At 32.7% G+C, this 15,805-nt stretch overlaps 1 protein-coding gene across 4 annotated transcripts in view; it reads left to right on the forward strand.

Annotated features, from left to right (window-relative positions):
- Positions 1–15,805, forward strand: part of PPP1R21 (protein phosphatase 1 regulatory subunit 21) — a 96,665-nt gene that overhangs the window by 56,694 nt on the left and 24,166 nt on the right. For all 4 annotated transcript variants that reach the window (XR_004231696.1, XM_031950453.1, XM_031950454.1 and 1 more), the window contains 4 exons: positions 912–1,039; positions 3,525–3,677; positions 4,361–4,453; positions 8,614–8,862. Coding sequence is in view for 3 of the 4 variants with exons in the window: in XM_031950453.1 (XP_031806313.1) it covers positions 912–1,039; positions 3,525–3,677; positions 4,361–4,453; positions 8,614–8,862 (623 nt within the window). In the remaining variant the exon portion in view is untranslated. The remainder of the gene's footprint in view (positions 1–911; positions 1,040–3,524; positions 3,678–4,360; positions 4,454–8,613; positions 8,863–15,805) is intronic.

The raw sequence follows: 15,805 nt of genomic DNA on the forward strand, positions 1-15,805 counted from the left end.
TCCTGACTCCAAGGGTGGTGGTCTAGCCGATATGCCACCCGGCTGCTCCTTTGGGCATTTCAACTGATCATTACATTGATATTCTTATCTGCATTCTACAGTTGTGGAAACTGAAGGTCTGAAAGGTTAAAAGACTCACATTTAGACTTCTAAATGAAAGAAGTGGGATTCAAAGCCAGAGTTTCTTCTATTTAGTTTGCACACTTTGCATTGTGCCATATTGCTGTTTCTAATGTTCTATAGAAATTTTTTTTTTTATACTTTTCTGTTCACGTAAATGTATGAGCCTCTTTTTCCAACATTTTCATCCAATGGTATCAGAATAGATTGTTCTTAGATTAGAGACAATAGCATTTAAAACTAAAGATTGCAGTGGCTAATCTTTTCTTGTCAGTAAGACATGAAGTGGCCACCTGACTAAGATTTAGCAAGGAGTTCAGTAAAGTGGGACTAGGTGGCTTTTCTATAAACAGTCTACTACTTTATTTATTTAGTTGATGTCTAAGTTCTTCTTAGGACTTGATAAATTCTGTTTTCAGCCAGGAAGAAACTCATTGACTAGTTGTGGAAGTTCAGGGCCAACTTACATCTGGAGGAAACCATACTTGCTGATAGATTGCCTCAAGAGAATAGATGGCATCTCTGGACAAGTATTCTTTGATTTTTTCGTGACATAAATTAAGAAATTCATCAAGGTTGGAATTGTAATTGGATAAACCAATTAACAAGGATGTAGATGATTTGTTTTACTATTACCTTTCCTCTACCCTCCTTACCATTTGTAAAAGTAAATATAAAAGAATGGATATAATGTCTTGGAGGCTGTTGTCTATGATGCACACACACATATAAACATAATGTATAGAGGTCATATGAAGTAATGTGAGTTTTTAATTTGGTATTTCTTTTAGATATTTCCAAGCACTATAGTCAGAAAGCTACTATAGAACATGAACTTCCAACAGCTACTCAGAAGCTCATAACAACTAATGACTGCATTCTGTCTTCAGTAGTGGCATTAACAAATGGAGCAGGAAAGGTAATTTCCCCCATTTTATTTCAATTAACATAAAACTCAGTTCTTTAAAAAACTATGGAAAATACTATGGAAAGAGTATTAGAATTGGGTCAAATCTTGCTTCTCTTTCCTATGTAGGTGATAGAATGATAATACTGACATTTAGGTGGTACAGCAGAGACAGGAGGATCTTTGGAAATTGTGCCATAGACAAAGCTGTGTGGTCTTGGGCAAGTTCCTTAACCACTCCTACCTTCAGTTTTCTTATCTGTAAAGTTGTAATAAAAATAGTACCCACCTTGTAGGGTTCTTGTGAGGATCCAATGACATAACACATGTAAAGTACTGAGGACTACAACTATTATTTTGGCAGCTACCACTTAACCTCTTTGTGTCTCAGTTGATTCTTCTGTTAGATGAGAGGTTTGGATTAATATCCACCTGGCTTTTATCTCTAAAATCATATGGACCAATTTTTATTGAATAAAAGAACTTTGGGGATAGGAAACAGCCTAAGTTCAATAAATTTGCTATCACTGAACATATAATAAATTTCGTGTTAATAAAAAAGATTAACTGATGAAGTCTGACCAAATTATACCTTCTTAATTTTTTTTTCATTGTTCTGATCTATGAATAATTAGAGCTCAGTTTGTGTGTTTGCAATTACTTTTGTTTTTGTCAAATTATTAAAAAATAGAGTCTGTTGTGATCCATGTTTCAAAATGGTTGTGTCAAGTTATAGAGTTGTAAAGCTCGAATAGCATTGTTATTACAAAGATTATTTCAATCTTATACTGTTTCAGCAAACTCACAAATTATTTTACAGATGGGCACTAATTTCTATTACTGGATTTCAAAAAAAAAAATACTCTCTGACAAATAGAACATGTTAGATAAAAAAAGTTTCCTGAGATCATGCTATATATCTGATAAAGCTTACTTTTTCTAAACTCCACTAAGATGTCTTAGCAATTCGGTCTAAATAATGCTTTACGACCATGGTTGAAGACAACAATTATTGGGCTCTTTAAGATTTTATATTAGATTCCTGAGCTAGAAAGCCTTCTTCGTTACTAGACTATATCATAAGTTTCTCAGAAGTAACTTTATTTTAGCCTTATTTTTAACATACATATTATTAATGGCTTTTGTCTTTCCATTACAACCATTTCTAGAAAGGAAACCCTTTTGGATTCAAAAAAGAATTTGTACAAAGATCTTATAAAAAAAGGAAACCAAGCCAAAACACCCTTCTGAAAAAGAAAAAAAAAATCTCTCAAAAAGACCTCTATATCCATCCCTTCTTTGAAATAAAAATAATTAAGCAAAAACACCCAATACAGTTCCCAGCCCTGACAAAGTATGTAGCATTCTTTTCTCGGAGTCTCCCACCTCTCTGCCATGGAGGAGGAGGGATGTCTTGTTTCCTCATTTCTAAAAGAGTCCTTGGTTTTTCATTTACTCCAAGGTCAGCATCCTCTTAGTTATCCTTTCATAGGTTCTGTTTATTTTCCTGTGCATCTCTTCCTATAAATTTTTGAAAGTAATTTTATGTAAAATTCACTTAAAACCATTTCTAGGAAAAATAATTTGATTGCTATCCAAAATCAACACATATCCTGACTTTTAGACTCTTATCTTTGCACTGGCTGCCTGCACAATAGATGGCATAGTTAATGATTTTCTGTAATATAACCACCTTTGAAAACATAAATGTCATATTGGATTGTTATGCTGTCTAGAGGGAAGGGGGAGGGAGGAAAGGAAGGAAAAACACTTGGAACACAGGGTTTTGCAAGAGTGAATGTTGAAAACTATACTTCCATTTATTTTGAAAATAAAAAGCTATTCACAAAAAAAAAAGAAAGAAAAGTTAAATGTGTCTCTATACTTAACATCACTAAAATTTTGCATCATTTGAAAGTTGGAATCTTTTTTTTTAAAAGAACATATAACATTTTTTTTTTCACCATAGAAATTTTGTAGTGGACTTTGATCAAAGCAGTAAAGTTATTCATATGTATATGTTCTTAAAAAATTGTACTTTATACTTGTCATTCTTAAGTTGAACTATATAAAGTAACTTTCAAAGTAGAGCTGACAACTTTTAACATATTTTTGATGCCGTCTTTTGGAAGGTGTTTTTTTTTTAAAGTTAAAATTAAATGATGAAAGTTCAAATATTAAGAGTCTCAAGGTAATAGTTAAAATTAATGGAGTCAGGTATTCATTGGGTAAAGCAGAATTCTGTCACTTCATGAAGAATGGAAATGACCAACCATATGACATGTCTGTTCCCAGAATTTAGGACAATTACCTTTTTCTTTGATCAGTTACTGCCTATGGGCATTCAACACAAATTGATGCATTTGAGGTTTGGGGCAGGATAATGAAATTTAATTTTCATTCCTACCAACTTTTTAGCTTTTCTTTGAAAGGTGTTGCTGTATGTTGGATATATTTTTTAAAAACACAATTTGTCTTCTTGTTATCCTTTGTTTAGATCGCATCTTTCTTCAGCAGCAATGTCGACTACTTCATTGCTTCACTGAGCTATGGGCCTAAGGAGGCCAGTGGATTCATCAGTCCTCTCTCAGCAGAATGTATGCTGCAGTACAAGCAAAAAGCTGCTGCTTATATGAAGTCTTTGAAGAAGGTTAGAGAAGACCACAGAGACAGATGGCACAGCCTAGAGTTTTATTAGAGCTCCTTTTATTGTTAGTCTATCATTGAAAGAGTCCATCTAGTCCTACCCTCTCATTTTAGAACAAGGAAAACTGAAGCGCAAGAAGTTTTAGTGATTTTCCTGTAGTCACACAGGAGTTATGTATGAGAGGCAGGATTTTAAACTCAGTTCCTCTAACTCCAGAGCTAGTGCTCTTTTCACATCCCCATGGCCCTTTCCAGATAAAGAAACTAAAATTACTTGCTACTATTCTTATAGTTAGGAAGTGTTAGACCTCAGATTCTAACCCAGATCCTGAGACTCCAAGATCAGTACCATTTCTACCAGATTATTACTTAAAATCAAAGGGGAAAAAAAGAATATATTTCAGAATGTTTCAGGAACATCCTTATGCTGTATATCATTTAGATTCAACATATTTCTTTTTGACAGTGGGTCAGGATAAGGACAGGATTCAACTTGACAAAGTCTTAACAAGTAAATTAACCCCTTTAACTTCAAGAAGTACCTGACATTCTCAACCCCAGAATAGGTGACCTGAAATTATATAACATTTAGTACCCCTGTTTGTACATGTAGCATGAGAGAGACTAAAAAAAATGCTTCTCAACTTCTCTCTCTGGCCTTACTTGTTGATGATGACTTTATTGCAGCCCCGTTTGGAGTCGGTGCCTTATGAAGAAGCTCTGGCCAATCGTCGTATCCTTTTGAGTTCCACGGAAAGTAGAGAAGGTCTTGCACAACAGGTATGGAACCTCTAACATTAGTGATAGGAAAATGAAAGTATTGATTTCATACAGTGACCTTTTAAAAGAGTATATAGACAAACTGGCATGTTTAATGTTATAAGCATGTAGAGGGAGATAGGTGGCACTTAGTAGACAGAGTGGTTGGCCTGGAGGTAAAAAAGACATGAGTTCAAATTCTTGTTCTTATACTAGCTGTGGGCAAGCCACTTAACCACTGTTTGCATTTAGTTTCCCCTCTTCTAAAATAGAGTTTAAAACAGTACCACCTCTGAGAGTTTTTGTGAGGATCAAATAAGATAATTATAAGTACCTGGCACAGAGTAGGTATTATATAATTATTAGCTGCTATTATTGTTATTGTTATTTTTATTAAACATGGAGGATCATTTCTGAAGGGTAATCAAATAAAGAAAAAATATTTTTTTCATGTAACTTCTGAGTTTATACTAATTGTTACATTCTTTCATGATTGTATGTTTGAGTATAGTTTTCAATTTCATGGAGAAGAAAAAGAGGAATTATTCATTTTTCTGGAATGAACTTTTTTTACTCAATACTGTCTATTGGTTTTCATTTTGTATTCCATTTAAAAAATTGTTATAGGCATAAAGTATTGCTTAATATGTTAAATAGTATCTTGATTCAATTGATGACTTTAAAGACATTATTTAGTCTTTAGTCCTGATTATTGATACTTTATGTAGGTTGTAGAACTAGATAACTTTCAAGTAGTGAGGCAACATGGTTATAAACATTTTGGATTATTTTCATCTCCTGACTCAGGAGAACACTGTTTCATTTTCTGTCTTTAATTGGTCACTTTTTTTTTAGTCAATATTACTGAAGTGGTTCCAGAGACAAACTGATTTAAGATATTTCACAAATGTATTTGTTTTGTGATATCTGCCAGATTACCATTAAAGAATAAAATATACAACATAGAATAACCTACTGTATAAGTATTCATCATTTTACCCAAAAACCTTCAATTTAAATTTTGTTTATTGCTGTATTCAATTAACAGATTTAAAATAAGCAGCAGAATTAATTTTGGACCCAAACAACACAGGATAGAATTATTATTATTATTTTGTAAGGCAATTGGGGCTAAGTGACTTGCCTAGGGACACAGCTAGGAAGATCAGATCCTCATTTCTTCAGGGTAGTACTCTATCCACTGTATCATCTAAATTGCCCCACAGTGTAGAATTCTTTGTTTATTTCTATTTTTTTTCCCCAAGTCAGTATGCACTTATTGAGCACTATGTGTCATGCAATTTACTAAGTCTTAGGGATTTTCTTTTTAATTTATTTTATTTGAAAAAATAGAATAAGAAAAAAAGAAAAACAGAAAAGGAATACAAAACAAAATAAAGCAAAACAAAAAAGAACATTATCATGTGCCTAGCTGACCTTCAGGGAGGATTAAAATATATAACAACAAATATGAGTTCAGGAAAGTAAATATATATTAGTAGAAGAAATTATATTCATTAGTTTCCATCTTTTCTTTACTTCTTTGCAAATTGTTCTTTTGTTTTGTGCTGTGCGTCTTTTTTACTTTATCCTTTTTGCCCCTTTCCATCCCCCCTCCATCCTCAAGCAGGCTATAGTTAAGAAAGAATATATTTAGATACATACATATACACATATACATACATACATACTCCCACACATAGGCACATTCATCTCTTTCCTATTTCTGCTGACTGCTTTAATTCTGCTCTTGACTTACCTTGCTCTTATTTAACCTTCTCCCCACCCATGGATCCCTCCCTTGTCTTCTTCACATACCCTTTGCTTCTTTGTCCACCCATCCCTCCTCTCTTATTTCTTTATAAATTTTGAGAGGGTGCTATGCCCTTCATGTGTGTATGTATATATAGTGTTAGCTATTGAATCCATTCCTGATGTAAGTTTTCAGAATTAGGAGCCTTCTTCCCCCCTCTAATGAGTCTGTGTCTAGTCTTCCTCTGCACCTTATTTGTATAACATGATTACTATTTTTACCTTAATTCTGCTAGTTTTTCTTTTGAGCTGTCCTATTATTGATGTGAATCTTAAGCAAATAATATACATATATAAAAAAATTTTTTGTCCATATTTAAACATTTTGTCAATGTTAAATTCCTTAAAATTGATCTTTGATATTGACTCTTATGTTAAATTTTCTGTTAAGTTCGGTTTTAATTGTTAGAAAGTTCTGCAAACTGCAAGTTCATTGAAGGTCCATTTTTTTCTCATTGAAAATTATGGATAATTTTGCTGGATATGATATTTTTGACTGCAGGCCTAGTTCTTTTGATTGTTAGTAGATAGGATTCCAGGATCTGTAGTCTTTTATTGTAGCTGCTGATAAGTTTTGTACAATTCTAATTGTAGCTCCATTGTATTTGAATTGTTTTTTCTTGTTTCTTGCAAAATTTTCTCTTTGATTTGGGGATTTCAAAATTTGACAATAATATTCCTATGTGTTTTTCACAAAGGATATCTTTGAGATTGTTATTGGGTGGATTTTTTCTATTTCTACTTTGCCCTCATGTTTTATCATTCCAGGACAATTTTCTTGGATTATTTCCTGCATTATTATATCAAAGTTCTTTTTTTTTTGGTCATAACTTTCAGACATTCCGATTATTCTTGTTTTTTTCTTGATCTGTTTTCCACATGTGCTGTTTTTCAGTGTTTCAAATTTCCCATTCTTTATAATCTGTTTTGTTATTTCTTGATCTCTCATAGTTTCGGTGGCTTCCCCTGGCCCAATTCTAATTTTCAAAGAATTATTTTCATTTTTGAGACTACCTCCTTTTCCAGTTGGTTAACTTTTTTTTTCATAATCTTTTTGTTTTTCTTGGATGATTTTTCTTTTTCTTTTTCTTTTTACTTTTTCCTCAATATCTGTCATTTGATTTTTAAATTCTTTTTTTGAGTTCTTTCCTCCTCTGAAGATGAAATCCTAGTCTTCCTGTTTCCATAATGTTCCAATGGTGAGGTTGTTTTTTCTTTACCTATTCACTTTTTTTAAAAAAATTAGAGATATTAATGTAAGCAATTCACTTTTTTAAAAAAATAAGAGATATTAGTGTAAGCACCTTTAGTCCTGGGATGGGGGATTAGTCCCTCAAACTTTTTCCAGCTTTCTCCTCTGACCTGGAACCCCAAACTAAGAACTCTCTCCTCCATAAGTGCCCACAGCCAGCAGCATCCCTACCCTGCTGCCTCAGTACTCACCAGGAGCTGGTTCTTTCTCATCCAGGGCTGAGTCTCAGCAGCACAGCTGGGGCTGATGTTCCCAACCAGCAGAGATTTACTGAGTCTTTCTGGACTCAATCTCCCACTCCACAAACAGACCGTGAGGTGAAAGTCTCTGTGGTTCCTGCTGAGAGTTCAGCCACATACAGCTAGCTTAAGGGGGACCCCACTTGCTGTTTCTACAGAGCTAGCCTGGAGGTGTTTGCAGCTTGGAATCTCTAGCCTGGGGTCTTTCTTGGCATCTTCTTGTGTTGTATTAGGAGGATCCCTTTTCTGCCCCAAGTCTTCTTGATTTTTCACCAGTTTTCTATTTGTGGGAGAAATTGGGAAAGCTTGAAATTTACCAATCTATTCCACCATCTTCCCAGAATCCTCCCAGAATTCTTAAAAGTAATTCCTAAATCTATAATAAATTTAGTTGTTGTTTATCACTCAAAATTAGACATTTAAAAAGAAAATTCAGAAATTGCTTTTTTTCCAGTTCTTTTGGGGCTCTGGGAAAGATAGTATTGTAGAGCAGTAAGACAGGCAATTGTTGCTTTTCTTTTGGATTTTGGATAGCATAGCCAATAAGGCCAACTATTGAGCCATATTTTAGGCTTTTACATTTCATATAACAAAGCAAACTTAGCTAGAACTCACGTTTCAAGGTTTGTGACCTGGTTTAAAAATTAGTTGGAAAAAATAAGTGGAAAGACTTCTATTAAAAGCAGAAATTTAAATAGCAGTTTGAAAAAAAAAAGCAATTATATTTATTTCAATGGTTTGTCCAGTAAGTCCGATTAGTTTTCTAAATATATTTGTATCTTTTGAAGTAGCTTTGATTTGCTCACATAAAGTCTCTAGACCTTTCAGTTTTGTTTTCATTTCATATTCAAATTAGTAATTATCTTTCAATTCTGAAGGTCCAGCAGAGTTTAGAGAAGATTGCCAAACTGGAGCAGGAGAAGGAACATTGGATGCTGGAAGCCCAGCTAGCCAAAATCAAGTTAGAAAAGGAAAACCAGAGAATGGCAGATAAGGTGAAAAATGCCAGTGGAGCCCAGCTGGTTCAGAATACCCAGGAAAATCCTGTTATGGTGAATGCCGCTGTACAAGATCAGGAAGAACCATCTGACAGGACTTGGCAAGAACCTGTTCAGAGTACCAGTCTGGTAAGGTTATTGCTTCTGTTTTGATTCTTTGATTCCCTTGTTCTTCTCATTCTCAGTGACAAAGGTCCCGCCTGCCTTCCCAAGATAAACATAAAAAACTCATGCAACATACATCATGTTCTTGAAGGAAAACTCCATTTGTCCTGCAGAATGCAACCTACTAATCAGAATGCTTTTCAAAGGGGAACAGAAAGACATCATCATGGTGTAGTGGGCAGAGGGCAGGATGGGAAGTAGGAAGACCATAATATGTATTCTGCCTGGGGCAAGTCACCTCTTAGCTTTAGTTTCCAGATTTTTATGATGTTGTTTTTGTGTGATGTCATCAATGAGGGTATTCTCTATTTGTGCAAGCTGTAAATATTCTTTTATATCTGGCTATAAGATCTCTACAGAACTGAGGGGAAGATGGAAAAGGCAGGCTGACATTTAAGAGGCCTATCTTGACATCTCTTAATATTGAATGACTACCAGGGGGATATGTGACGTTCCATTGGTTTATCCTGAGTATATTTGACCCAACCATCTTTTCTAGTTCTGCATCTCTCTGATAATAGACCTAATGACACTTTAGATGCATGAGTTTTCTTTGATTATGGTGGTCTTGTCTTCATCTCTTTTTTGCCTTTTGGGTGACTCTTAGCTTCAGTTCCTTGGTTATTGTGGTCATTCCATGTCTTACAGCCAAATATCAGCACTGGAAAATTATTGTTCTTAAACTTCTTGGCTTTTGTTTTAAGTAGGATTTTGTGACTCATTAAAAGTTCTGAAATTCCTCAAAGGAAGTCTAGATTCTTTCATTCTGGCCCTAGAATATTCTCCACAGACAACATCTTTTCAAGATATATGTACTTGATGGTTGGTCTCTATGGACTTTTCATCCTGTGGTATTTCATTTATAGCATTATTTATAGAGGCATTCTTCATTCACTTCGTTTTTCCTGTGTAAATAGTTAGGTACTCTTGTATATAGATTACTCTTTGGAGTGATTATGTATATCATTTATAAAATGCTGTCAGGATTTTATAATATAATGTTGTTCCCAAAGAGGAGTATCTGAAGCATCTTACCATATGCAATGAGACCCTTGCTATACTTCTTCCATTAGGATAGTAAATACCTTTGACAAATATATGCCTACCATTTTTATGCGTTGCTTGATTTTTGATAATCAGAACAAAGTTAACTCCTTTTAAGGAATTTTACATGGTTTTAGTATATGTGTAGAAAGCATCTCCTTTGGGGGGGGAGGCTTTAAGAGAATATTTGGCTCTACAAGGTCAAATGCTTTTTTTGTAGTAATAAATAGAGTAGTATCTTGTGTTTTCTTTAGTTTTCAGTCTGAAACTAATACAGTCTATAGTGAGAGGTTGTTAAGATGTGATCTAATTTAGGCTATTTACTTGTTCTCCTTGATGCATGTGCATATTATTCTCCTAAATATTTGCATAATGTGAAGATAAATTTATGGTTTGGCAATTGTTATTTTCTCACTTATATTTTTGATATTAATAAAGTATAGGATTTTTTCTATACCTTTGTCATATCCTAGACTTTTTCAGCTCTGAGAATCATTCCCTCTCTACCTCCAAAATGTTCACCTTTAGCACAGATGATAAACTGGATCTAGACTAGTTACTTATTTTTTTAGTAATATTTCTACACTCACATATATAGGGGTGTCTGCTGCCTTTACTTCATTGAAGGAGGAAAGAGTTTGTTAGAACAATTAAAAAAAAACTTTTTGCATTTTAAAAAGTTCTATCTTGTTTTTTTTCATCAAACTTTCTGTAACTTTGCTTTCCTCTACTGCTTCTTTGCTGTTTTATGAGGCAGTGCTACTTCATTAACTTCCAGGATCATTCTCTGTAAAGATTTTACAAATGATTTTTGTTTTTGAAATGAGACCTGCATTTGACTGTCATATCTCCGTGCTTAGCATAAAGATAAACTATAAGGTGTTTGTTGGATGAGACACTTTTTAGGTTTTTTGAGTCTTCTCATTGTGGTGATTGATTTATATTGGCTAATCTTCAGGAAATGCTGAAAAAAAATCTGTGTTGTCAATTCTTTTAAACTTGTTCTATTTTTGATATTAATAGTTTGCTTAAATAGATTGGGTTGGCATTTGCTCTATTGTATATCATGTTATCTTCTGAATTTAATTCTGATTTGTTTTGATTTTGATCTTTAAGATGCTATTTGCCTGATTGTACACAGATGACTCAATTCAGAAATATTCCTAAATTAGTAATTTTGGCAAATTTACTAGTATTAGTAAATTTCTGTCTATTAAAGTATAAGCAAGTGAATTTTTTTTGGTTGTTATTTGGAGTTTGCTTTGTTGCTTTTTGACTTTCTTCTTGAAGAAATTATTTGTGATATGTAAGTGCAAATTTTCAATATAATCTAAGCATTTAGCTTTAATTTAATTTAATTTTAATTTAATATTCCAGAACTAACATTTTAGTTCATATTTTTCTCTATCCTTCCCTTTGCATTGAATTAAAATATCAAAATTTATGTTGATTTTATTAAAACCGGGGTTGATTTAATTAGAACTTGTGGTTTGTGAACATATTTTCTTAATGTTTTAGTAACTTGATTTCAACATAACTATTTTGTAATCCTGTGTTTTATTTTATGCATTTAAAAATAAAAGTTGGTTATTAAATAAAAGAAGTGAAGGATCTCTTATTTAGTATAGGTATAATCAAGTTCTTTATAGAATTTCCTTATTTCCACATTTTTGGTCACAAATATCAATTCATAAGCAATGACTGTTTTCTTAAGTCTTTTTTTCCAAATGCTTATCCATCTGTATAGCAAGAGATAATCACATTTACTATGAAATAATATTGTTGTTGCTTTTGAATGCACAATGAAACTAACTATACAATTCTTTTATCTGACTCTCCTAGAGAACCTGGGAGATATCCTATTTCCCTACTCTTTATTCTTTATGTCTTCTGGTTTCATTTATAGAAAGAATGTTAAGATTAATATGATTCATTCCTTCTTGTAGCATGTCATTTAGTCACTGGGACAAGGATCTTACATTTATAATGCAACTACTTAAATTTGTGTTTAGAGCTCATTTAAACTTACATAATTCTTAGCATCTTCTGCACTTTTTTCTGCCACCATCATTGTGGAAGCAGAAGAGAGTTGCAGAAAACTCAGGGATATGTTATAGTTATCTTTATTTATTAAGTTGCCATGGTCAGCCTGCTGGTGGTGAGCCTGTATTCTCTGTTCTTAGACTGGTTCTCAAAAAAAAACCCCACCACTTCTTGTTAGAATAATATTTGAAATCTGTACAGTAAAGGGGCACCTCCATGCCACAGTGATGGATCAGAATTGACTTTGTTGAGGTAGTAGATATACTTGTAAATCATTAAATAAATTTTATATAAATAGCTAAGAAAGTCATCATCTTTTTGCTTAATTATACTGGTCTCAAATGTAACAAATTCACCCAATTGTTGTGGGAATCATACTCAGTTCAACTGTGGAAATGATTTATAATATCTCATAACATGTATAACAGATACATATATAAATAATGTGGCATATATTATTATGTTAACATATATCATTAATATATAGTATTTAATAATATATCATAATAATGTATCTATTTTGAACACATATTAGAGGCAATGTATCATAGTAGATCAAGGGCAAGCCTGCCAAGTCAGGAAGATCTGTGTTTATTTGAGTCTTGCTTCTGACAGATGTTAACCATGTGCCCATAAATTCATTCACACACACACACACACACACACACACACATACATGTACATACAATTTCACTTTGCCAAAACCTGTATGTGTACCTGTCAGAATCAGGCCTTATATTCAGATCTTCCTTTTTTTTTTTTTTAAATTTAAACTTTATTTTAATTGTTATTTTCACATTCCTTCTTTCCTTGCCTACTCCATTCATTGAGAAGGCAAGACTGTACATGTACAATCATATAAGACATATTTCACATTATAGCTATGTTCTGAAAAAAAAAATGAAGAAAGGAGGAAAAACATGTTTCAGACTACTCCATGAGTTCATCAGTTCTCTATTTAGAGCATTTTATATTATGAATTCTTTGGAGTTGTGGTGGATCATTTTGATCAGAGTTAATAAGTCTTTCACAGTTGATTTTTCATACAACGTTGTTGTTACTGTATAGATTTTTCCCATTTTTCATACTTCACTTTGCCTCAGTTCATATAGATCTTTGCTGGTTTTCTGAAACTATTTTGGTCATTATTTGTTATAGCACAGTATTATATTGATATGTTATAGAGCCATTTTCCCAACTGATGGACATCGCTTCAGTTTCTAATTCTTTGCTAACACAAAAAGAGCTGCTATAAATATTTTTGTGTATATGGGTCCTTTTCTTTTCTTTCTTTTTTTTTTAATCTTAGGATATAAGCCTAGTAGTGGTATTGCTGAATCAAAGGGTCCGCATAGTATCATTGCCCTTTGGATGTATTTACAAATTGTCTTCCAGAACAGTAGAATTAGTTCACAGATTTACCAATAATACCTTAATGTAATTGTTTTCATATATCCCTTCTAGCATTTGTCATTTTCTTTATCTGTTACTTTAGCGAATCTGATGTGTATAAGGCAGTATATTAAAGTTGTTTTAATCTACATTTCTCCATTATTAGTAATTTAGAGTATTTTTTCATATGACTTAATGGTTTTGATTTCTTCCTCTGAAAACTACCTATCAATCTTTTGACTATCAGTTGAAAATTGGCTGTTATTTTTTGTAAATTTGGCTCAGTTCCAAGCCAAGTATTTGAGAAATGCAAGCTTTCCTTGGTAAATTTGATACAAAAATTTCCCGTTTCCTGCTTTTCTTCTAATTTTAGCCTCATTGTTTTTGGTTTGGGCAAAAAACTTTAATTTTATTTAATCAAACATCCACTATACCTCCTGTGACCCTCTATCTCTTGTTTGGTCATGCACTTATCCCCTAATCTATCTATCTATCTATCTCTCTCTCTCTCTCTCTCTCTCTCTCTATATATATATATATATATATATATATTTTTTTTTTTTTTTTTTTTTTTTGTTGAAGCAGTTGGGGTTATGTGACTTGCCCAGGGCCATACAGCTAGTAAGAATTAAGTGCCTAAGACCTGGATTTGAAATCAGGTACTCCTGACTTCAGAGCCAGTGCTCTATATGCTACACCATCTAGCTGTTTCATCCTGTCTATGCTTCTGACAGGTAATTTCTTCTGTGCTTTCCTAATTTGCTTATGATATTACTCTTCATGTCTAAATCATGTACTCATTTTGAGCTTATCTTCCTATATGATATAATATGATGGTCCATGTATAGTTTCTGCCAGTCTACTCTCTAGTTTTTGTCAGAGAGTTTTTGCTGGGAGCTATGTCATCCAATTCTTCTGGATTTGGAATTTATGACCCATATATTTTTTTTCACCAATAAACTGGTTTGATATCCAGGTGGTTAAATGGGTTGCTCCATTTAAGACTAGGATATATAGTCCTTTTGAATAATACCATTTATAATTGCTAACATTTACATTGTATTTTAAGGTTTGCTTAGGATTTCATTCTTTTCTCAGTTGAGGCAAAGTAGGTTGTAGTGATTAGAGTGCTAAGCCTAGAGTCCAGAAGACCTGAGTTCAAATGTTGCTTCAGCTTTAATAGTCATTTAACCTTTGATTACCTAAATTTTCTCATCTGATTACCTAACTAAAATGGAGATGACAAAAGCACCTAACTGTCATAGTTATTGTGAGGATAAAAATAAATATTTATAAAGTATTTTGCCAACTTGAAGCATGATATAAATTATCATTCAGATAATAGGTGTTTAAGGTAGGGATTGTTTTCCTAATTTTTATTCCATACCTCTGGAGAACAGATAGGTATAATATATATTGTTTAATGGTCTACAAAGAGTTTAGCTCAAAATATCACTGCCAGAAAGTAGTAAAGGTGTTATTCCCATTTTTCAAGTGAGCAAATTGAGGCCCAGATCCAGCTAACTGACCCTTTTTTGTTCTACTTTTTTTAATGCTTCCTAATCTGAATTTATAATTATTATGTGAATAATAATTTATTACATATAGATAGTTATAGTAGATGTTTATATATTGGAAATGAATGTTCATCATGCCATTTGAAAACTTTTTAAAAAATTTTTTTGTTTCTGGAGGCAAGTTTGTGTCTAGTTTAAAATAAAAGGTTGATTAATGTGAGCTCTTCATTTTAATATGAACAGAAGAAGGCTTTAATGTTGAGCTCATGGAGTCTATACAAATGAAAAGACATTAGAAAAGATGGGGGGTGGAAGATGACAGAGGAAATAAAATTTCATAATCTATCCCCCCATAGAATATACCTAAAGAAATATTTTAAATTGTTTCTCTTAGTGAAATTTACAGTTTTTTTGAAAGCACAGCATAATTTATTATCAGTAATGATAGTAAAAGATATCAGTTGATGAAAAAAATTTGTAGACCTTTCCAAACCTTTATTTTACTCAATTATTGTTTGTTAGAATTAAAATGCATTTTAAAATGTAATCCCATTTATCATGTCTAATTTTAGTTTATATAAATATCACTCTTTTGAAGAGTGTTTTTCAAATCTAGAGTCAAATGGAAGATGAGAAAGAGGAGGAAATGCTGGCAGGGGCTGGGAGGGGCAAAGAGAGAAACATAACTTGCCCATGACAGCCCTATTCAAATATGTATTTTAAAATATATGACTAAATTAATTGATATCTTCCTGTAAAATTTTTCTAACTGAAAGAGAAAATTTATTGAAGCTACTGTTTCAGTAAATGTCTTGTACATTACTTGTACAAATAATTTTTTTTTAATTTACAGAAATTTCTTTAGATTCGAAATACATACTTCTATTATGAAGAATGCTCTTAATTCAGTA

This window comes from Sarcophilus harrisii, chromosome 2 (assembly GCF_902635505.1).
Source record: "Sarcophilus harrisii chromosome 2, mSarHar1.11, whole genome shotgun sequence".
In the NCBI taxonomy this organism is placed as follows: Eukaryota; Metazoa; Chordata; class Mammalia; order Dasyuromorphia; family Dasyuridae; genus Sarcophilus; species Sarcophilus harrisii.